The sequence below is a fragment of the Anser cygnoides genome, chromosome 4 (genome assembly GCF_040182565.1).
Source record: "Anser cygnoides isolate HZ-2024a breed goose chromosome 4, Taihu_goose_T2T_genome, whole genome shotgun sequence".
Lineage (NCBI taxonomy): Eukaryota > Metazoa > Chordata > Aves > Anseriformes > Anatidae > Anser > Anser cygnoides.
The window spans coordinates 13,654,630-13,677,774 of NC_089876.1; the positions used below are offsets into that span (position 1 = coordinate 13,654,630).

At 37.2% G+C, this 23,145-nt stretch overlaps 1 protein-coding gene across 2 annotated transcripts in view; it reads left to right on the forward strand.

The window, feature by feature from the left end:
• STX18 (syntaxin 18) overlaps nucleotides 1-23,145 on the forward strand; it is a 66,350-nt gene that overhangs the window by 10,444 nt on the left and 32,761 nt on the right. For both annotated transcript variants that reach the window (XM_048048360.2, XM_048048365.2), the window contains exon 2: nucleotides 22,766-22,833. In XM_048048360.2, coding sequence (XP_047904317.1) covers nucleotides 22,766-22,833 — 68 coding nt within the window. The remainder of the gene's footprint in view (nucleotides 1-22,765; nucleotides 22,834-23,145) is intronic.

The window sequence follows — 23,145 nt, forward strand, 5'->3', positions numbered from 1 at the left end:
TTGGCTCCTAGGAAGTATTGCACACAGGAGACAATACCGAAGTAATGATACTTAAACTTTTAAAAGATAAAAGTTTAATGAAATATGGAGGGAATTGCAAAGTCAAGGAAGAGAGTGTAGCACTCTTAAAATGACAAATTGTTTTGCCCAGATCTGTTGTAAACCTTTTCAAAACTATTATATATATATTTATTTTCAGCAAAGAGGTACAAAAATGATCTAAAGTCTGGAAAAATCTTCTTTGTGGTGAGAAATTTCCTCCTTCTATTTTGTTAGGAGATGTAATCACAAGAGGAAAAAAAGAAGTCTGGTTGTCTATGGATTGTACAGAAAACCAAAACCAAGATACACTGCTGGAAAAAGTACGTTCTTGTGGTGTGGCTCAGCTGACCCTTGATTGGGGAGATTCTGCACCGCATGAAGTCTCTAAGTCAAGTGCACACGTTGTAAAATACATACGGTACTCACCGAGTAATGCAGGAGTTAATACATGGGGTGGCTCAGGAATTCCTTTTTACATGTGGGACATTGCTTCTTACCAAAGCAAAGAATTGGATACTGGTTTCCCAAATCCCAGACTACTGCTCCAGTGACCTCTGACTCTGATCAGTCTGACCTTAGGCTGTGTGAACGTATGAGTGTTCTGTCTTCTTTTTTATTTATAAATGAACTTACAGGAAACAATGTGTTAAAGAATTTCTAAAATAAAATATCCGTGTTAGACTTACCAGGACGCTTAATGAAATTATCTACCACAGAAGTTACTTAGTGCAAAGTAAATTACTTCATTTATGAAGTTTTTTTTTGATCTCTTCCTGACAAATTTCAGAGAATGTTTGGATATACAAAGACAGTTAAATGAACTTAAAGTAAGGTATTATTTGATATAATAGTACTACCTTGCTGTAGTCTTTTTCGACTCAGTTTCATGTCTAGGAGCTGGATATCTCCTTTCCTTGTTTTGTACATTTTCTGGTCTGTTTAAAGACACAATGATGCATTATAAAGGGAGTGCAACTAGGTTGTTGTAAGAAAATATTAGTATTAATGATGTTGTTCCAATTTCTAAGACTTTTAGTTCATTATGGAATCCATTGTAGTGTAGATGGGAAATGCTCACAAGAACTCTGCTACATCATATTCAAAAACTTTATATACAATAAAAGAGCATACAGACAATACAGGGAAAAATGCATCTGAGAGACAATCAAAATGTGAAGGAAATGAACATGGGTGGGGGGGCGGGGGGAAGAGTTAATCAGTTTGGCTAAAATGGGGCCTACTGTAACTTCTTGCGTTCCAGAGGAGGGCTGTGAAGGTGACCAAGGGGCTGGAGCATCTCTCCTATGAAGACAGGCTGAGGGAGTTGGGGTTGTTCAGCCTGGAGAAGGCTCAGGGGAGACTTTAGAGCAGCCTTCCAGTACCTAAGGGGGCTACAAGAAAGCTGGGGAGGGACTCTTTGTCAGGGAGTGGGGTGATAGGACAAGGGGGAATGGATTTAAACTAAAAGAAGGAAGGCTTAGATTACATAAAAGGAGGAAATTCTTTACTCAGAGGGTGGTGAGGCACTGGCACAGGTTGCCCAGAGAAGCTGGGGATGCCCCATCCTTGGAAGTGCTCAAGGCCAGGTTGGATGGGGCTTTGGGCAACCTGGTCTGGTGGGAGGTGTGTGGCAGGGGGTTGTAGCTGAATGTTTTTTAATGTCCCTTCCAACCCAAACCATTCCGTGGTTCTATATGTTTATTTTTTTCTGTTATGGCATATAGAACGCACAGTGATGTGGTCTGGCTGTGACTTTACTGTTTTACCATACAACGCTTCACAATTTATTGTCCCTGTCCTGAAATTTGCAGTAGTTTTAGGAGTGGTTTGTGGGTTCACACAACACATTGAAATGCATGGTATAATTTTATTTTGTAGAGAAAATAAAGCATGTAAGTTTTTTCTGAACAAAACCTTTCTTACAATGAATGGAAAGAAGTCTTTTCTATACAACTCTTAAAATATAAATCTGTTTTTATTGAATTAAGCACTTTGTAAAATTCTAGTATGAATATTAATCCAGTTTTAAAGAAATAACATTTAAAAGCATCCACTAGGGATATGGGAAGGAAGATAATACAAATATTACATGGATTTTATCATCTGAGTAAATTTGCATGCTTGTTTTTGATGCTAACAAGAATCAGAAGTTTACTTCAAAGACTGTTTCTTGATTTGTTTATAAGTGGCTTTTACTGATGTTTTTTAAAAAAAGAGCTATTACTACAAAAATCATCATTTATTTGCAGGCTTTTTATAAATTGAAGTGTTTTGAACAAACTGATTTGTATCAGTTCTTTAAATAAAGTGGCTGAAGTTTCCTTGTTCAGGGATAATTCTGCAGTCTTTGCATGATGGGCAAAACCTGCTGTCAGGGCAGACAAGTTAGTAAATGTTCTTATATTATGAAATATCTTTCTGCTGAAGCTTTTGTGGGGATTGGGTCTGGCTTCAGGATTTGTCCCTTACGTGGAAGGCTTTGAAATAATGTGAATAAAATGTTAATCATGGAAATGACATGAGTTAGTTTGCCATGCTCCTAATCTGTTTCATTAGCACGCTTGGTGACAGAGGGAGATTACCTTAACGTATGTGTTATTTAAGGGCTGGTAATGGGGACGATACTAACTCTGACAGAGGGTTAGGGGAAGATGTAGGATGAAATCTGTCTTGCACTGAAATAGGTTGCAGAGCTATGGTCAGTTTAATTGAAGAAAAGATTTTGCAAAAAATTCTTAGTGAAAGTTTAATGCTTATTGTTTGTCCCACATTCTATCTTGTGAGTGAGGATGAAGACTCAAATAAGATAATACTAAAAGAGAAGTCTTCTAAAGTGCTTTCTGGGACTCTTGAGTAAGGTAAACGCCTCTCTTCTTGGTTTGTAAGAAGTGAACTGAATTCACTGGGGCTATTTGCATGTTGAATTGGGTCCTGAGAGAGCATTCTCAGAAATTTCTGACAAATGGGACGGAATTATGAATAAGGATGTTTCTAATTTGTGTTATTTATTCCTGCTTCAAAGATATTCTTTACCCTAAAAAGAAATAATGATATGAGTATTTATACATAACAGTTGTTGGGTGAAACTTACAGTTTTTCAAGAAGGTTCAGTTTTGAAAATACGTAAGAGTTGTAGCAATTAACCTACATGCACATTTATAATTCTAGAAAATGGATGGCATATTACATTCAAAGACTGGATCTGATAGACCCAAATTGCTTAAAACATCAGTTATTGAAGATGTCCCCCTGGGACTTTGAGAAACCATTTAACAGATGAAAGTACATTTTGAAAAGTTTGACCTTACAGGCAATCATAAAATGAATCAAAACAGTTCTTTCCTCCCCTGAAATGTACAGAGCCCATCTGTATCTAATCCAGTAATTATAGACTGAGTTCAATTACCTTTTCAAACTTGGAGCAGACTGGAGACTAGGCAGTGAACAAACATAGGGTTTTGTCTAGACCTCAATTGACCACAGTCTAAAACTTGAATTTATATCTAATTTTATTTTTAGCTTCATTTGACAGTTTTTAAAGGATTTATTTTGCTACCTAGTCACTAGATCATGAAGTTTTTACTTTTGTGTTTACGGCTATATTTTTGTCCCAGCGAAGTTAATAAAATGACAGTTGCAAGAGTTTACTGGATAAATCATTTGAATTGTAATGAAAACTGGGCTAACCAGCTCTTTTGAGTCTTCAGTGTTGCTACGAGGAGACCCTGAAAGGATTGGAGCAAATTATATAATTTACATTCTGTGCTCACATCAGTGTATTTAATGTTCAGATTAAAAAATAAAAACAAAAACAAAAAAGCAGCTTCATTGGTTTTTACTCTTTTGGAAGAATAACTCCCAATTCTACCTGGCTGTGATCTTGCCAGCAGTTGGCACTGATTAGCCAAAAGTGGATTTTCGTCATAGTTTCTAATCAAAATTTTATTTTTGATAGTTTCTAATCTAGATAGTTTCTAATCCAAATTTATTAATTTATTTCAGTTAGGGCAAACAGACTCTCCAATCAGCCATATACGTAGTGTTAAAGAGTACACACGCAGTTGTGTTGGATGGTACAGGTAACCCTTCTGACTGCCAAGTCAAAGGTTAGGTATTTCTTGATATTAAGCCCACAAACTACTCAGACCACACCATAGCATGCGTGCTGCTGAGAAGTGCCGTGCCGCACTCGCTGAGCCGTGCAGTGGTGCTGCCAACGTGACCCTCTGATTCCCTGCAGGACGGTGTACGTGCAACCATCCCCTGGACAGTGTTTTTTTTTTTTTTTGCAATGAAGGAGTGTGGAGTTGGCAGAGGAAATCGCTGAGCTGTGCATAAACCAACCGTAGCGTGCAAGACTTCTTGTTACGATGGCACATTTCCTAGGGCTCTGGTAGCGGTGTAGAAGCGGTAATTAAGGGCAGAATAAATGCTGTGCTGTTAACTTACAGTTGTGCAGCATGCTCTTGCTGGGATGGCATTTCTTGGCATATGATGGCTGTGATAATTGATGCATTAAGTTTAACTTACTGATACTTAATAGTAATCAGTCTTTTGTAGCAGTTGCCATAATTTGCTAAGAATGCTGGTCACAGTGACTTCCAAGTCAACACTTACTTAGCGGATAAGACATACTGTTCCAATGAGCAATACGTTTGGCGTGGCAAGCAAGAATCTTTTGATGTTTAATTGGCTTTCCTTGTAACACTTAAGAAACAACTGATGTAATGAAATGTTACATATCTGCAAAGCTGAGAGGCCTAAGAGATTGCATGTGATTATTCTGAATGTATTTTTTTCTGTGTATTTTATAAGCATGGGAAAAGTTCTCTAATACTTTCATCCAGAAAACTACTATACACTACAAAAAAAAGATGAGCAGATAAGGTAACGTGAAAGGTATCCAATTATTTTCATAGCCATAATTTTAAAGCAATTTTAAAAATAAAATACAATGAAGAATCATATAGTAACTTTCAGTATATAACATCAGTCTCCTCTTTTCTTCCATCAAGAAATATGAAGGGCTGTCATGCACTAAGCAGTGCAGAAGTCCAGCCTTTGGTTTCAGTACTTCATCAAAATCCTTCAAAATCCTATTTACAAAAGCACTGAGAACCTGTTGTTTGCTCCCTTCCTTATCTCTGCATTAGGAGCTGAGATGACCTATCATCTCTATAATGATGACTGTCATACTCTGTTGTGTGATCATATTTGTACTATAGGCTTATCCTGTAAGATAGGACCATACACTGTCTTAGGAACAGTGAGCTCTTTGGATCAGCACATTTTTTGTCCTCCTTACCATAATGGTCATAAAAAATGAACAGTACAGCTGGAAATTTTGTTAAGGCTTGTCCAATATAACATCAGCTTTTGTAATTGAAAGCAAGGGCATTTAATATTAAATATAAATTTCTGATTTTTTAATTTATTGAAAAAAATCTTCATAGGAGTTAGAGAACTACATCAGCGATGCTGAATCTGTTATTGGTGCCCCCTTCCAACGTTTCAGAAACTCAGGTGTTTCAGACCGATAGCTGAAGTATGTTGAGAGCAAAGTAAGGCAATGTCTTTCAGTCTGCAGGTTACCTGAAATGAGAATACTTTTTTTGAACTGTTTAATCTGTTCTAGGTAATTTTAGTTCCAAGATCCAGTGACACTCATTCTTTTTTCCCAAATTCTAAAGTTAGTATTTTGTTTTAGTAAAAGAGTATTGCCTGCCATAGTAGACAAAAAGTGTGGTACAGTAAAAATGGGAAAATGACCACTTCACTGTACGGTGCACAGTCTCTCAAGTTTTTTTGATGGCCTTATCAACTCTCTAGTTGGCCCAAATCAGGTATGGGTAGGATGATTCCACCTCTCTGCTTGTTAGCATGTGTGTTTGGTTTGTGACTGTTGCAGTAAACTGCTGAATTGCACTTAGGAAGTCGCATTCAACAGCCTAATAGATTTACTGCCATGCGCTATCCATTGCACTATTTATTTAGAGTAATGAAGCACTATATATTTGTAAAGTCAGAGAAAAAATAGTGTTATTTTCTTAAAGAAAAGACTGTTCCTTCAATTTAGTGGAAGGGGGAATTTAATAAGCAAAAATATTTGTCATTTGTGCTTCAGTGGAAATTTTTGTGTTGACTGTTTTCAAACCAGATTATTTAAGTCAGTTCCTAAAATTGCATGTACATCCTGTGAACTGAGAATGCAGGCAGTCAGATTCAGGCAGAGAGCATGTCTTTTATTTAACTGCCTCAAGCGTTCAAGTAAATGCATTTAAAAAATAGATTTTCATGTAGTATCATTTTTAAATCTAAAGAGAATATTGAATTTATTATAATCCCCAAACTTGGCTTTGGCAAAAATACTGTCTCTTCAGGAGTCTTCCCACTCTGTCCTGCTTCATTCAGTTAAAAAGCAGTAACATTCTTTTGTCATCGTTTGCTATTTCCAGCATTGAATTTTTCTGACAGTGTGCTTTTTATTTCTGGCCATGTGTGTTGTGTTTCGTCATAGCTCTGTCCCGCTGAAATCTGTCCCTCACGACTTTCGTGTCTCTGATTTCTTATTGGTATTTTCTTTTTTCACGCTCTATTTGAGTCCTTTGTTACTGTATTTGTTTCCTGATTTTTCTACCAGCACATATCACAGAAATAATAGTTGCTTGTTTATTTAATCGGTAAGATGATTTTCACTGCAGAAAGGGTGAATTGGTTGCTCACAAATATCAATGGTTTCTGCAGTAAAAAGCAGGCTTATTCTTTTCAGTTGCCTTCTAATTTGTCTTATAAGGCAAAGAAATTATATGGAAAGAACTGTCTACGTGAAGCTGCAATCTCTGTAATTTATATTTTTTTGTCTTTTTTTTTCCTTTCTTGTCCTTGCTTTTTCTTTTTGGACTCTTTCCTTTTTTGACTCCATATCATTAATAAAGGCTACTAATTGAGCAATAAAAGGCTGTATGAAATTGTTAAAACTATGCTTTTTTATCAAGCGCAAATTCCTCAAACCAGCTTAAATATAAATAATTAAATTACACTGAGTTACCTGAACTTGATAAACAGTCATGGTTATGCTAGTTTTATACTAGATATAACTAAACGAAGTTACATTGATTAAAACTTTCAATTTAGGCAAGCTTTTATGTTTGTTTTGGATTTTGGTTGTTTTTTTCTCTTTAATCTTTTTTTTGGTCTCTCTTCTATGCTTATTAGTGCTGTAGTCGTGTCAGACACACTTGTGCTGCTTATGGCAGAAATCATGTTTGGATTGTTATTAAGGGGACTGAAGAACATTCGGAACGAAAAAACTATCTTCAAATTTTTTAACATCATGGCTGTTCAGGATCTAAGCTTCCCCTGTACAGTTATGCAGCTATACAGGGCATTCAACAACATGTTTTTCCATTGGTATAATATTAGAGTTTCAGACTTCTGAATTTGGTGTATGTTTCTTTGGAAGAAAAATAATAATTTTGGGGTGCTCTGGTTCTACTGCTGATCTGCTGAGGAGTAAGGTGCTATTAAAAACAGGAGGTCATGTTAGCAATCTCTCTGCTAGCATATATATAGTATACAGTGTTTTGTTTAGGCTATTTTGCATGTTTTCAAGGAAAATAGTAAGGAGAATATTTTACATTCTAATGGGTGAAGAATCAAAACCCCCAAACTGATCATGAACTGATCATGATTATGGTTTTGCTTTATTACCCTAAATAAAAGTCCTAAAATAAATAAAGGTCCTAAGTAAAGTCTTGCAAGTTCATGCTAGCTTTTCTGTCTCTAGTGCCTCTCTCCTATTTGCACTGAAAATAACTGTTAGCCAAAATATATCTTGTGATTTTTTTTCTTTTTTTACCTCAGTCCCAGCCCTCTGCTGCTGTCTTTAATCTCTTCCATCTTCTTTTCAATTCTTCCCATCCTTCAGTTTTCAGAACTGCTTAGCACTACGTTTAAATTTTCATCTCTGGGCCCCAGTGAGCTTGCCTGCCCCCACTGCATCTACCCCAGTCATATGCCTGCGCAACACTTTACCCTGTTATATTGGCCACTCTCCTTATGTTAAATTCATGTTGTGTTAATGCAGTATCACCTCTGTCCTTGACATGCAATGCTGTACAAAAAAATCGCCTAAGAGCTGTGAAAGACTGATGTGGCAAAATACAGTAGCATGCTACTCAAGGATAGAGTTAAAATTGTATAAGAAACAGTATCCATCGTACAATAGATACTCTTATTTCTACATATTTGTATCCTCTGAAACGCAAGTATTTTCTGGTTGTTTTGTTACTCTTCCCCCCTCAAAGCATTTATATGCTTTATCAAAAGCCAGGCCATCTAGTTGCTGTGACAAAAGATACAGGGCAGAGCTGATTTCTTCACTGCGTACAGTTTGTCAAGACACCATGAAACTGTGTGATGGATGCTGAATCTTACTAAGACCTTTTTAGTAACTCTTATGGCTTTGTCTGTGAGGTCGTAGACGGCTTTTACATGTGCTTGGTGGTGTGGTGGTGGTTTACTTTGGTGATTGTGTCTCTTAGCGTGACTAGGTGCTGGATAACCTGCACAGTGCTCGTAAGCATGAATCTATCAATAAATATGAAATGCCTCAACGCGTGGCTCACCATCTTGTTTCCAAAAACTGTCTCACCTGGCTGGGCACCCAGAACCCTGGCTGTATTTGTAGTCACATAACATTTTCAGAACGGGGGCTGCCTTTCTTAGGCAGCCATGAAGGTAGCTCTGTAGCCCACAGCCCTCTCTTCATGTAGGCCCTTTGCAGCTGGCTGCCTCAGCGCTTGTACTGGGCCTCAGTGCAGATGCTGTTTATGTCAGCCAAGCCTTTTCTTTCTTCTTCTGCCTCTGTGCTAAGTTTTTGCCTTTGTATGTGTGTGGGGTTTCATTTCTGTTTTCTCTCCCTGTTTGTACACTGGGTGTTTTTTTGGTTTTGTTCCCTACCCCCAGGTAGATGGATACCATCAAAAAGCTACAGGCCATGTTAAGCTGTGGGTTCCCGTGAGCTTGAGGCCTTGTAGAGGTGGCCAGGATGCTTTCATAATTGAGTCACGTTGCAGGGAGAGGCAGCCTGGCAGTAAGCAGGTGAGTTAGCTAGGAGATGGGAGCGGACTGTTGCATTCCCAGTGCCTTTCTGGGTGGTTGTGTGGCCTTGCAAAGTTCGCTCCTTTGAGTCTCTTCTTTCCCATTCATCTTAAGCAAGTTTTCTTACGTCTTTTGTGAGCCTTGAGTTTGGCTGAGTCTCCAACATCATTCTCTTCTACAGACTGAGGGAAAAGGAGGAGACCAGAAGCTCACATCTGCTGCGTTAGCAGCGGTTCATGCATCATGTACACAGTTGCTTAGCTCACCCCAGTCGCATCCAAGTTTCCTCTGCTGCTGACTAATAACAGATTTTGGAAGAGCAGGCATTGCGGGGGGTGGTGTGCTGCAGGCCCTAAATGCACGCAGTTTTGACATATTGCTGTCGTTGCTAGTAAGCATTGCTAGGTAAAGAGAGATTTTATGAAAAGGTCTGTGAGGTGCTGGTAAGAGGAACGTGGAAGTGAGTTCAGAGTCCTCGGGCTCTGGGTGCAGCTGGAAGAATTCAGAATTCTTCCTGGGATGGTGCATGTGTGTGAAAGAGGGAGGGGGAAAGAATAGTAAGAGCGTGTAATTTAGTCTTTTGTGCAAGACAGGAGACAGTCCCTTTGCCAGGAAAAGTCACATACACTCTGTTGGAAAGAGCGTGAGCTCTTTGGAGTGAGCTCTTGTTAAAATATTGGCAACGTGTCATTTGCATTACCTTTGTTTTCTTGACTATAAAAGTTGAAGTGGCTGTAAGTAACACTTTGGTTTCTGGCTGTGAATTAAAAGCCAGGTGCCAGTTTTGCTCAAATGAGGTTCTGCACAGGGATCTGTGGGCACAAGTATTTGGAGAAAACTAGTAATACTGCAGATTATAGTCTGGTTAAATTGATAGGCGTATTCAAGACCCAGTCATTTGGGTAGATGGCATAATTTTACATATTGGTAACAAAAAAATACTCTATAAAATGAACACTTCTGTAACTGTTGCTCTTTCATGTTTGGTTGTTCACTTCCTCCTTTAGATGACCCTCAGGCAAGCAGCAATGCCATTCTGGAAACTCATTTCTTTTTCACAGGCAGCGGGAAAAATTCTAAGTCAACATAAAGATTTAAATTATGGGAAACTATAGTTTTAAGCAGCAAGTATCATAGTGGCTTTCTGGTTTTCAAATTGCCAAGCTAGGCAGTGGGTCAAGCCATGTAGATAGAGGGGTCCTGATGACTTCAGAATTGTTCCCGTGCTTATGAATGGTTACTGTATGTTTAGAAACTTCTGGTTTTTAAGCAGCTTAATTTTCTTTCTTCCTCTTCTTCAGTTATATATCTGTTCATTGTATAATAGATAAGAGAAGAACCAGTTCAGAAATTTCGATTATAGAGTTTAGAGTTTAGCTTTCTAGTTGTAAGTAAGGCTGAAATTATTTATTTATTTTTTCTACTATGGTCTGATAATTTCCCATTGATACGATTGAGGTAGGCTCATAAGCAGCTAGTATATGGAGAAAATATGACAGCTAGAAGTGCCACACAATTTTTCATAATCCGTATAGGTATAAGAGAAGTACTCTGGTTATTTCTTTTGAAGAAGATTCCTTCTACTGTATATTTTTCACAACTTCTGATAGGTTTATGTGTCAGTTCTGGGTGTTCCTGTAGGCAATTATTTCAATCTGTTGCACTGTGAAAAAATTTCTAGGATTTGGACTACGATTTCTTGTCTTGATGTTATATTGTGAAACATACCTGTGAATCTGGCCACTTCTTTTCCTTTTACTTACTTAACTGAGCTATCAATACTTAATTATTTAACCTTGAGGTTCTTGAGGTTTTTTTATTTATCATTATTTTTCAGGGTGGGCATGCTGTAATGTTTCTTTCAACCTCATAAGTACTCTTACCCTATAGTAAACGCTTTTTTTTTTTCCTGAACGTAATGTCATTTTTCAGCAATGCTGACATCTAAAAATGCTTCCCGGCTTGTGGTTTTTTCTTCTCTGCTGTTCCCAAAGTTGTATGAAAAAATCACAAAAAAAAAAAGTGCTGTCTTCTCATTAGTCTCACAGTGTCATAAAAGTTTCTCACGATTGCTTTTATCATTAAAAATGTTTCTTACATATAACTTCAGCTATGTAAATCTACAAGTCTTTAACTTTTTATCTTTCTGAGTTACATGCATCTTGAGTAAAATTAAAATACATAGAGATTATTTTGAAGGTCTTTCCAACTTTAATGATTCTATGATTCTTTGTTAAATTGGTTATGTAGATATGATTAAGTTGTAAGTAGCCCATCAAGTAAAATCTTATGACTGCATACAAAGCTGTCTGTTGAATTAAAAACAAACAAACAAAAAAACACAACAAAACAGAAAACCAACTTTCATTTGCAATAGTAGTGTTCTGATTTTTGTTGTTTTACTCTATTTTTTATGAACTTGAGACTAATTTCTATGGTTACAGGGGATCTAAATCTTCAGATTGCTTTTAAAAGTGATTGTTTATTCAGAATGGGGCTGACAGCCTCTCCTTAAGAGAAGCTATTATTTAATTGTATTTTCCTAAGTTTAAATGCTTAAAAAATATTTGTAATGATACCCCAAAGGCATCATAAACATGCATAAATAATTACACTCTAAAATTACAAAAATTACAGGAAACGGACATTTAAAAAATCTTACCAAGATTCATGGCTGAGAGGGGAGAGAAGAGATGTCTTGCTTCACAACTTAAATTCTTGTCAGGAGTTTTTGCTTTTCAGTGATTTAAGAAATATACTTTTGAACTGTTGGTGTTACTCACACGTGAAATAACACTGATTTCCCTTTAACTACAGCTAAAGCTTACCGATCCTGAATTCTGAAAGCACTTTCCTGGGAGAAATTTCTACGTGACTACCTACTGTAAACTTTTTTTTCAAGCAGAAATTATTCTCCCCATGCCTCCTATCCTTATTTCGTCAGGCACCAAAACAGTTGGCCTGTACTAGATAGATCAAAACCAATACGAAGAGCATTTTGTGGTGCAAGGGGCCAAAGATGTTTTTTTACGCCACGTTATATATTTTAACCATGGGGGGCTGATGCTCATTTGCTAACTGAATGGAAATATGGCAGAGTGATGTTGTCTAAAGGACGGGACTTTTGTCCGGCATTACAGCTGGGCTTTCACTAATTCGGGTAGAAGACTCTTGACTGGGGATGGAGGAAGGCACCTCAGCCCTTGGTGGTGCTTTCAAGCCAGCTTGAGCTTTCATTAAACCTCTGGCCACTGCTGTGGAGTTAAGAACCTGTTGTAGTTTGCCTTAGTTATCATTTTATAAGACACTACTATAAAGAGGGGGTGGATGGAGGGAACAGAGTAGTATTAGCAGACTTGATAATTTTCTTCAGGCTTACTCTCTTCTTATCCACGTATGGTAAAAGTTATTAAAACTATAATCCTTTAATTGATATTTTCCCCCCCTCACCTTTATTTTGCTAATTGTTTTTGTTTTTATTGGGATAAGTGGAGAGTTGTTGTTTTCCCCTGGGATGAAGGAGGGTTTTGTTTTTTTTTTTTTTTGGGTTGGTTTGTCCCGGTCAGAAAACACAACGAAGCAGCCCATGTGAAATGGGGTGGCATGGAAGAGGTCTGATTGCCTGATTAGGAAACTTTTTGTGTAGATTTACCTCTGATGTGAATAGCCACCTTCGGTGTGCCTCTCCTCATCAACCATGAACGGACTTACAGTGACCAGGCGGCCCAATAAGCTCCTAAAATTTAGGGCAGATGATCCAGGTCTTGGGGTTTTCTGTTACATGAAAAAATAAAAATAAATGCTTTGTCTTAATTTTTCTGCCAATACCATAGAGCACTTGAATTGAAATCTTAATGTGTTCAGAATTAGCATCTTTCCAGGTTTCTATTTATTTGCTGTTGCGCTTGATCTACATGTCCTTTAGCCAAGGTGCAATGAAAGGTGCAATGACCTTCTCTTTGCAGACTTGACACTTTCTTGGTCCCATCCTCTTTGTGTTTTAATGGGGAAGAACATGATAATTTGACACAAGTGCTAAAGCTACCGCTGAAGTGATCTTACACCAGCATAATAAAAATGAAGGTGCTGAAATGTAATGAAAGAATTTTTGTACTAAGAACAGTATTGTGCCAGTTATGAAAATCCACGAAGAAAGACTTAAACACTGAAACAAAATGGAGCTGGTCCCCCTGCATCCTGTTGGACAGAGTGGTAGGGGTTTGAGACGCGGTAAGCGCTGTGTACGGTGCTGCATCAGTGTATAGGTGTTTTGGTGTCTGCAGAAAATACGCAGAAGTGGAAGCGGGGTCGGCCTGCAAGAAGAGCAGAGAGGAGCCTGCCCAGCTGATGCTATGCGTGCACCGGCTCTGCACCCCGTCGTGGCTTCCACTGAAGTTGATTGAGTTTAGTCCTGAAGTTAAACACGTGAATTCTCCATGAATTGTGCTGTAAAAACGTCAATTCTGAATTTCATAATGATGCTGAGATGGAGTAACCTTTCATTACTGGGTGTGCATTAAATGGGACTGGAAATCTTTTTATATCGTAAAACATATTTGAGTCAGGAATACGTAACATTAAATGAGTTTAGCCTGTGAGAACGAGGGATGAGAAAAATCTCTCTCGCAGACACAAGCAAAGTTGAATGCAGTTACTGCTGCGCTGTGAGTGGAGCGTTTCGAACAGCAATGGTAAAGGCCAATTATTGCAAATATGTATTTTGACCAATTTACTTTTATCTCTCAACCAAAACATTCCCCACAATTGTTGTGGAGTTTATATTTTAGTCAATGAGGTTTTGGATGATTGTGTAAAAATATAAATGCTAAAGAAAGTTATGATTAGACTTGGACAATAAACAAGAAAAAGGGAAATAGTAAGTTTTATTAAAGGCAGATGTTGCTTTTTTATTGAAAGTATGTGTTGCCACAGAGAGAGTAGATGAAGACTGGTTAAATAAAAACATTTAGCGTGACTTTACATTTTAGAAAGTCTGTTATTTTTTTTCTCAAGGTCACTTCATGTTCCTGTTGACCCTCTGCAGTTTTCAGACTATTTTGATGCACTTCTATACCTGTGGGTATCAAACAAGTTTATTCCCACAAGATGTAAGAAAACAGTGACAAAATTAACACAGATGTCTTTATCTAAATTCTGCATGTGTTGCAGTTTTCTGATTTAGAATTAAAAATTAGAAACTAAATTAACTTAGAAACTAAGATAATTGTCTATAAAACTGAGACTTTTCCTGTGTTTATAAATCCCTGGAATAAAACCATTAAAATGCTTTGTTAGAAAACACAATATGCATTATGATAATTTCAGTGGTTTTTTTTTTTTTTTTTTTCCAAATCAATACCTGTAAAATAGTTGGAGTTTGCTCTTGGCACTATACACATTTAAAAAAAAAAAAAAAAAAAGCACCACCCCCCAATAAAACCTAACTCCAGTGATAATACTGGGTATTTTCGGTCTTTATTATGGTCAGTGGGGAACTGGAGCTTTCATGCTCTTAGGTCTTAATTGTACTTTACTTCTACTAGAAAAATCTTTAAGAAAAATAGAAAAATAGTTTGCAATTGTGCCAGAAAATCACAAAAACACTCTCTCCATCGTTTACTTGCCCAAATCATATATCCCATACAAATTGATTATGTTTTAAAGAAAGCACAGTAAGATGAGATTTGAAGCTTTTAGGCTGATACTGAGTTATTTATACCAAAATTTCCAGGTTGTAAAATTAACAGTGAATAAAATATATATATATCTCAAAATGATTAAGTACACATCCGAAGTGTAATTAGAGGTTGAGTAGTCAAAATGTGAACTGATGGCTAATGTAAATTTTTTTGTAATGATTCCTAAAAACTCTATCATTCTCCCCCACCAATTTTATATTTAATTACAGAAATACTGGTAATGTTACACATTTGATCCTTTAATTTTTTGTTGTTCTTTTTGTTGTTGTTGTTTGCCATCTTTACCTTTGAAGAGTCAAAACACTTCATTTTCTTGGCTGCAATTGAATTAATTTAATTTTGAATGTTTTTACCCCGCATGCCATACTTTTCTTTTTTTTTTTTTTTTAATACAACGCATATCCATTCTTGGTTCTGTTCATTACTTCGCTATGAATGAAAGACTACTAATAAAACGCAATTAAAATTTTTCCCTGCCCGTTGCCGCTGCTGTAACATATATGCTGATGGAAAGCAGAAACTGAACCAAGTCACAATTTCATGAGATTAGAGGTAGCCAGGCTGACTGTCTCCTCGCTTTCTCCTACCCCATTTGAGTGTAGGGCCACCCCCATGCCATTGTTTAGATATTATTTGCTCTTTTGGGTTTCAGATTACAAGAGCAATTGATCTGCGTGACCTATTTTAGAAACTTTAACGTTTGCTGTGGAAACCTAAACCAAATGTATACCCTCAAGAGACAAATCATCTGAAAACTGGCCAGTTGGCATTTTGAGGCGGTGCGGTGCTCCTCTGCTGTGCATTCCGGTGGGACAGCACCACCTAATGGGCTAGAAATAACTTACCATCAAAATCTTCTCAACCAACAGTTTCCACACTGCCAAGGAAATTCAGAGCTGAAGCCGAGTATCTTGGTGTAATCTTTGATACATCATAACAGGGAATTGCATCACTCCGTCTTCTGAAGGTTCGAGTTCCTGAAGCGCAGAATGCAGGTTTTTTTCCTTTTTTTAAAGGACATGCTATGTATTCCTTGGCAACAATCCTGCAGAAACTGATGTGAATTCAGTGGGCTTACAGTGCTTAAAATATAACGTGTACAAAAACAGAGTGGAATCTGGTCTTTCACGTGCAATTTTTGTGTAGAAGTTCATACTTCTATCTCATCAAAGGTTTTCTGCAGTGGAAAAAGTCTCCGTAGGAGAAATTTCTTTATCAGTGTCTTTCTAACTAGTCTTTCCCAACTACAATAGTTTAGGTAAGAGCCCAAGCTCTTAATTTTAAATTTTGTTTAATTTAAATTAGTTTTCTCTTTATGGTATCTATAATGTTGATTAGGTTTCATTCCTGATTTCAGAAAACATTTGCGCTAAGCATGGAAAAGTTCCTCTTTTTTTTTTTTTTTTTTAATATTTTAGACACTTTTTTGAGTTTTTGGGTTTTTATGTGTGATTAAAAAAAAGTTTATATTTTTCTGCTGATTGCTGTATCTCCTACTAGAACTAAGTCTGTACTTCTTTTGATTGAACATCATCTAATATCTCACTGAAATTCCTAATTTCTTCTGAAATAGGCAGGTTGACTGTATTTTTAGAACTGGAAACATGATAGGTAGCTAGATTTTTTTTTTTTTTTACTCTTTTTTTGCACTTTGCAGAGGGGGTTGTAGAATGTAGCCACCTTTTCATGAATCTATAAATGAAATCTATTTAGATAAACATTTGAAGATCAGGCTTTTTGGACATACTGAAAAGTTCAACGTAAAACTCCTGTTGTTGGAACATTTTTTGTTTGTTTTTACAGTTAACAAGGGAGTTTCATCAGTTGTGCTTATCGGTGCTGCTGAATCAATCAACAGTAAATGCAGCGTCTCTTACAACTTTTGCAGTCTTTCCATTTTGTTTCGGTTTTAAGTATTTTTAAAGCTTTCTTTAGCAAAGCACATCTTTTCAAAAGTCAGAGTGGAAGCACAGTATAAAGTGCAACAGTCGGTTTTATATGGTAGCAAATAGTTGAGCGTTGTTCTGATAGCAAAGTAAACTTGATAAAAAGCTATGTTTGTTCAGTGAAAATGACTATTCAGCGCAGTCGACTTCTCCCTACAATATGTCACGGGAACCTACCCCAATCATTTTAATCGTAAACAATGCTGCTGCTTCTTGCAGTGGGTTAAGCGTATGCAAATTGGAACCTACTGTTTCGTGAGCGATCAATTCTTTGTGGCGAGGGGAAAGAAATGTTGTATGTATTGCTAAGATACTGCAAGAAACATAATCGGCGTCTTTGTTCAAAGCATATGCATCTTTTGAAGACGCTGCTTTGCAGGGAATGCTTTGCTGTTTATCTTCTTATTTAAAAATACAAGCTGCTCTAAAATAGTAAGAAAAATCTCTAAACAGAACAACATTGAGCATTTCCTAGTGAAGGCCCCAAGTATAAATAGAGCTGTGCATGCCACCTGTGGTAGCAGATGGCAGCCATTCACAGCTTCTTTTTGTGCTGGACCTGCGTTATATGCAATAGTTGCTTTTATGGTTTAATAAAAGTCATTTGAAAATCTACAGTGGAGACAAAACACGGATAAATGTGTTAAAGAGGCAGTGTACAATGAAGGTGAACTTTGAAATGAAGGTAAAATACAAACTGGAACCTAAAGTGACTTTAAAAAGTTACATTACTGGCTTTAATGTGACTTTATAGAGTGCTTTTTACTTACATGATGCTGGCCCTCGTGTTGCCACCCAGTGGATAATGGTTGCTGGTTCACTGCAGAGAGTCATTGGGTTTCCATTGCCAGAACCCTGCTTGGGGGGTTAAGTGACACCTGGAGTCTCTGACTTCTGTACCTGAGCGTGTGGGTTATCATTTTAAGCTTCTTAAGTTGCAATTAAGTGCACCGCCTTTCATGGCAGATGCTGCGTCTTTTAGGAAGTTCCCTACTGGTGCTACCCTGCTTCTCCTCTCCCTTGCGGTGATAAAGATATTTGGGTGTCAAAACGAATGCAAGAGATTGTTTGCATTTAGTCTTAAACATTATTAGCCCCATTTCCAGAAGAATAATTTAAGAAAAATCATTCCAGTCTGTCATTGTGTGGTACCGACCCTCATGGGACAGCCAGAGTGCAGAGTAAAGGTGGGAACGGGGACGGATGAGGGAGACTCTGGGAGTGTAGGAGCAGTCGTTTTTGTCAAAAAGAAAGTAACCCTCGGTATTCTGGTGGTGCACAGCAGCTTGAGAACATGCTGTTAATGTAACACTATAACTGATGTTGGCAATATTGGGAGGAAATGCATTTTTTCCCAGGATTCTCATAAAAGTGTCAGTTATCTGGAAATTCAGTAGCGTTCTTCCCCGTAAGATAACTTTACTCTTAACGTAGTGCAAGAGTGCTGCGACTGCGAAGAGCATTTCTCTAAGCCCTCCTATCCCTCCGGGGAAAGAAAGAAAACCATTTCTTTGTTTCAAGGCTGAAGGAGAGGTTTATTTCTCTGCTGCAGACTTTCAGAGAGGAAGAAAGCTAATTTCCAAGAACCATGACGGGAGGCCAGTACTCAGATGTGTTTGTGCTTCATCTTCAAATTGCTTTCATCTATCCTTTTGAAGGCTGTGTAGACTGGTGGGGTAATTGTTTTGAAAGCAGGCGTGTACAGCAGATAGGAAGCTGCAATTATGATGGATGGGTAAACGGGATGGGGAAAAAAAATGGCTACACTAAAATACAAGTGGGATTTAAAATTGTTCCGTGTCTACTCGAAAGATTGAGAAGATACCAAAAATAAAAATAAAATAAAATAAAATTAGCCCAGAGGCAATAAGGAGCAGGGGACATGGCAGAAAGAGAGACTGGTTGGCCAAGGAAATTGTTGCAGAAGGGAAGACTTTGTAAGGATAAAGTTCAGGCTTAGAAAGTTCACAATGACTTAACTAATGGCATGAAAAAGCCTGTAAGTTAAAATACTCTAAGTGTGTAAATAAATAGTGAATGAGGGAAAAAAAGTGGATTTGTCATGCAGCTGGAGTATAGATTATGAAAAGCTTAGGTGTGGTCTCCAGACTGAATTAATATGGAAAGAGCCACGGACCAGCAGGGTAAAAGCAAGGTAGGTATTGGGAACCAGGGCATGGGGTTGGAAACTTGTACCAAATCTCCGTGTTAATGAAGTCAAGTCACTGTTATCAGGTAATCCCTGGGCTGAGTTCAGACACAGCAGATGTGAGAAATCACAAGTCTGATGGCAGCTATTTTTGGTGAAAATACATTGAGCTGGTGATGGTACCGTTTGATCAGAGGGCAAAATTTAATGCCTAAAATTAAGTCAGCAGAGGGAAAATGACTGTGGCATCAGCAGGGCTTTTAGTCTGATGCAGAGGTGTTCCAGGCTTCAGAAAAGACTTTAAGTGGAAAAAGATAAATGGAAAGTAAGATAAAATGGAGTATGATTTCATGCCACACTAAAAATAGGATATGCCCAACCAACTTGATGCTTTAAGAAAATCATATTTCCTTTATTAAGAAGATCTGGTGTCTGATGGTAAAGGGGCTGATAAAGTGCTAATAGGTCTAGAGGAGATTAGCAGAGAAAATATTACCTGCATAAGATGTGGCTGTAACAGAAGCAGTAGTTCTGTGTTGAAAGAAGTGCTGCACCAAAGAAAGGTTAGTGGTTGAATTACTCTGGGATTGAGTTTTAAAACTAATCATATTTAACACTGTGCTCATTTTGGGTAATAAAAGTAAGATTTTGGTAAAATGCAGTGATGAGGAAATGCTGAGGGGAAGGAGAGGGAGAAGGAGCATGCTCCGTTACAGCAGGTGCTGTGTGCCTGAACTTCGGAGTTGTGGAGAGAAGAGAGAGATCCCACGTGCATTTAGGGACCAAACCAAAGAATAAGCTCTGAGCTAACCAATGCAAATTGGTTATGGAAAATGCAAAAAAAAAAAAAAAAAACCACAACGCAAAAAACATTTCCAGGTGAATAACAAAGTATGAACACCAGCGTGTGCCCTTCTTGTCATTTGCTTTGGAAGAGGATTGATAAAAATTGGAGCAAATGCAAAGAAAACTTACGAATTAAGCAACTTCAGAGCTACCTTGTGTGAAGAAACTAAAAGATCGGGGTCTTTGTCTGGGCTGAAGGTGTTGGGGAGATAGGATAATTTACAATAAACTCATAAGGGAAGAAGAGCTCTTAAGGGAAAGGACTGTTTTGAAACAAGAACGGATGAGTGGAAGTTGGTCATTAGGAAACCTGAAAATTTGGCAGTTCTTATTCATAGTAAAAGCAGTAAGATTCTCATAAAGGCAGTCGGCTGGAAGAGGAAGAGGCTTTATTGCCCTTAGGATGGAGCTTGATAACTCTGTAAAGAGTGTATTGTGTGCCTCTGATAACCCCAGAATAAATGCCAGTTGATGACCCTGGAGATATCTTCAAGATTTATATTTGTATAATCATGGATATTTTGTGTCTGTAGAAGATAAGCATTGTACCTTGTAAAAAAAAAAAAAAAAAAAAAAAGGTGTGTGTGTGAGAGATAAAATTCACATTCCCTTTATTTAATGCTAGTGAGACCTTTTTCATAAAAATCGCTTTATTTTGTTGATGTTGTAAAGACAAATTGAATTCACGACTATGCCAGTAGTCCACAATAAGATAAGGCAAAAGAGAAATAGCCTCAGTGCAAGATCCCAGAAGATGCCGTTAGGATTTGAGGGAAAGCAGAACAAGAAGTCTCACTTCTGATGCAAATCTTGGGAACTAAGAGCTCGATGCAAGTATGGGCATAATGGTGTCATTCTAAATTCATGAAAATAGCCTTACAAATGAAGGAGAGGCAAAGTGGGGTCAGTGCAATTCAAACACACGATGACAATTTTAGCCTAAATAGAATGCTCTTTGTGACTAGATGAATTAATTACTGTAAGACAGTGTTCTTGCTTGTCATTCTGATTCTTTCTGCTTGTTAATCACCCCTAAATTGTAGCTATTGCAATAATATTAAGATTTATTACTTATAAAATTTTGCTAATCTCTTTTCTAGTCTAATGTTTGTTCACGTATTAATGTAAATGTTCTGGAGTTTGTCTCAGACTTCACGTTTCCACTCTTTGTGCCCCATAGCACTTTCTTTCTGCCTATTAGGGATTATTGTTCTACTGAAACACTGTATGACTTTTTAAAATGTTCTGCTTTTATAGTCAAGCTCAATTTACCTATTAAGCAAAGTTCATGATGTACCAAGTCAGAGCTGAGAAAGAGATCAGAATACAAAAAATATGTTCTGGTGGTGATGGGGAGGAACAGCTGTAGAATGGTTTGGCTTAATTTTTGTGCCTCGTTGATCTTGAGGAGTGATTTCAGTGTTTCTCTTCTTATTGCTTATGACAGTGCTAACACACTCTAGGAAACTTTGGATCTACTGCAGATAATAAATGAACTCCGTTTGCTGTAATTGAGATGAAATTTCTCGTGCTGTTAATCATATGGAAAACTTAAAACATGGAAATTGGGAAAATCCTTATCTGATAGCATGAGTTATAGTAAAAAGGAAACAGCAAATGATAACAGGGAAAAGTATGCACATCTATTTGCACAGGAAAATGCATTTTAGCTGTACAAATCGCAGCGGTCTGTCTAAGTACATTTTTTCTTCTTTTTTCAAAGAGTTGCTGATCTTGTGAAAAATAATTGGGGGAATTAATCTTCTATTTGTGCAAACTATTCTGTGTTCTTTCTCTGTGGTTTTTTGTTTGTTTAATTACAAGGACCATTTGCATGAAAATAGGATTTTAAGACTTGAACGGCTTCTGATGCCTTTTCCCAGATACATGGAGTAAACCACATTTATTTTATTTGTAAACTAAAACAACATTTGCTTTGTAAAATTCCTTGCATGCTTTTTAAAGCTGAATTATTAACGAATATTTGAGAATATGCTTTAGAAAGGCTCCCCCTGCGCCTCCCACCTTGAAAATACCTACTGGTAATGCATATAATTTCTTCCCTTCCCCACATCCCATCATGTCTACTTCAAGACCTGCTAAGGAAGTCATATTGGTAGTCATCTCATTTCCATGGCTGATTTAAAACTGGTTTTCTGTACCACCTCCATTCTCTAAGATAAGTAGCATCTTATGCTACACCAAATCTTTTAAATTCAGCTGAAGTTTGCAAAAGTTCTTTCAGATCTTAGGAGTGTTTTCATCTTTTCAAACGATCTCTCTAAAGACTTCTATAAAGAAGATCAAATGGATTTACATCAAAAATGCGTCCATGGTCAAGTGGAAAACCAGAAACAGAAATCCAGAAAAATCTGGGGGGGGGGGGGAAGAAAGAGAAATCTGTTATGGATAAATTCCCTGGCAAAGCGTGCCATGATAGAGATGCTTTGGTTCAGGTACGAACTGGTCACTCACTGTATTGCTGCACAAATAGGAAGGAGGGGGCAGCACCTTGCTCTACAAGTTCTCGTAACTGAACTTGGGTATTTGCATCGCTCTTCATCAGCAAAATGTTAAAAATTTTCTTGTATAATCTAAAATGAGTTTATTTTCTGAGATATACGTTGGCTTCTTGGTTGCTGGTTCATATCACTTTGAAAAGTTTAGTAATGTTTAGTGTTATGCTTAATATTTTAGTGTTTAATATTGTAATTTTGTTTACAGTTTGCTAGTATTTAATATTTAGTTTATGCTTTTTGTACACAAGACATATATTTTTACTATTCCTTTCTAAGTTCTGCCTTTGTACAACAGATCTTTAGATGATTTTTATGTACTGACTGCTTGAAAAATGTGAAAACTAATTGTTACAAAATTAATTTTACTAATTCATATTTGAGGAATGGAATTACTGAACTTTAAACATATGAAAATATTGATTCATGTAACTGTGGAGTTTAATATGATTTCTGTTCATTTAGATTTCCAATATTGGGAAGCTGAAAGATTTTCTTCTGCAACACAGAAAGGATTACATTAATGCATACAGGTATGTGTGTATTTTGTTTAAATAGTTCTGATTATTTTTTTTAATTTATTTTCAGATTTATAAAGTAGACTGCCAAAAAATCTATAGGCATAATGATTGAAAACAAAACGTAGGTTGCTTATTGTTTGGTATACTGTAAGCTACTTAAGAAGAAGAAGAAGAATGCAGGCACAAGAAGAGACTGGTCCTAAATAAAACGAGGCTTAGAACTTGAATAAGACTTCTGGCTTTTAGGGTAAGATCTGAAACAAAGCAGACTGTCACTCTGAGCCCAACACCTCTTAAGGACCTGCAGAATAAGTTTCTGCAGTG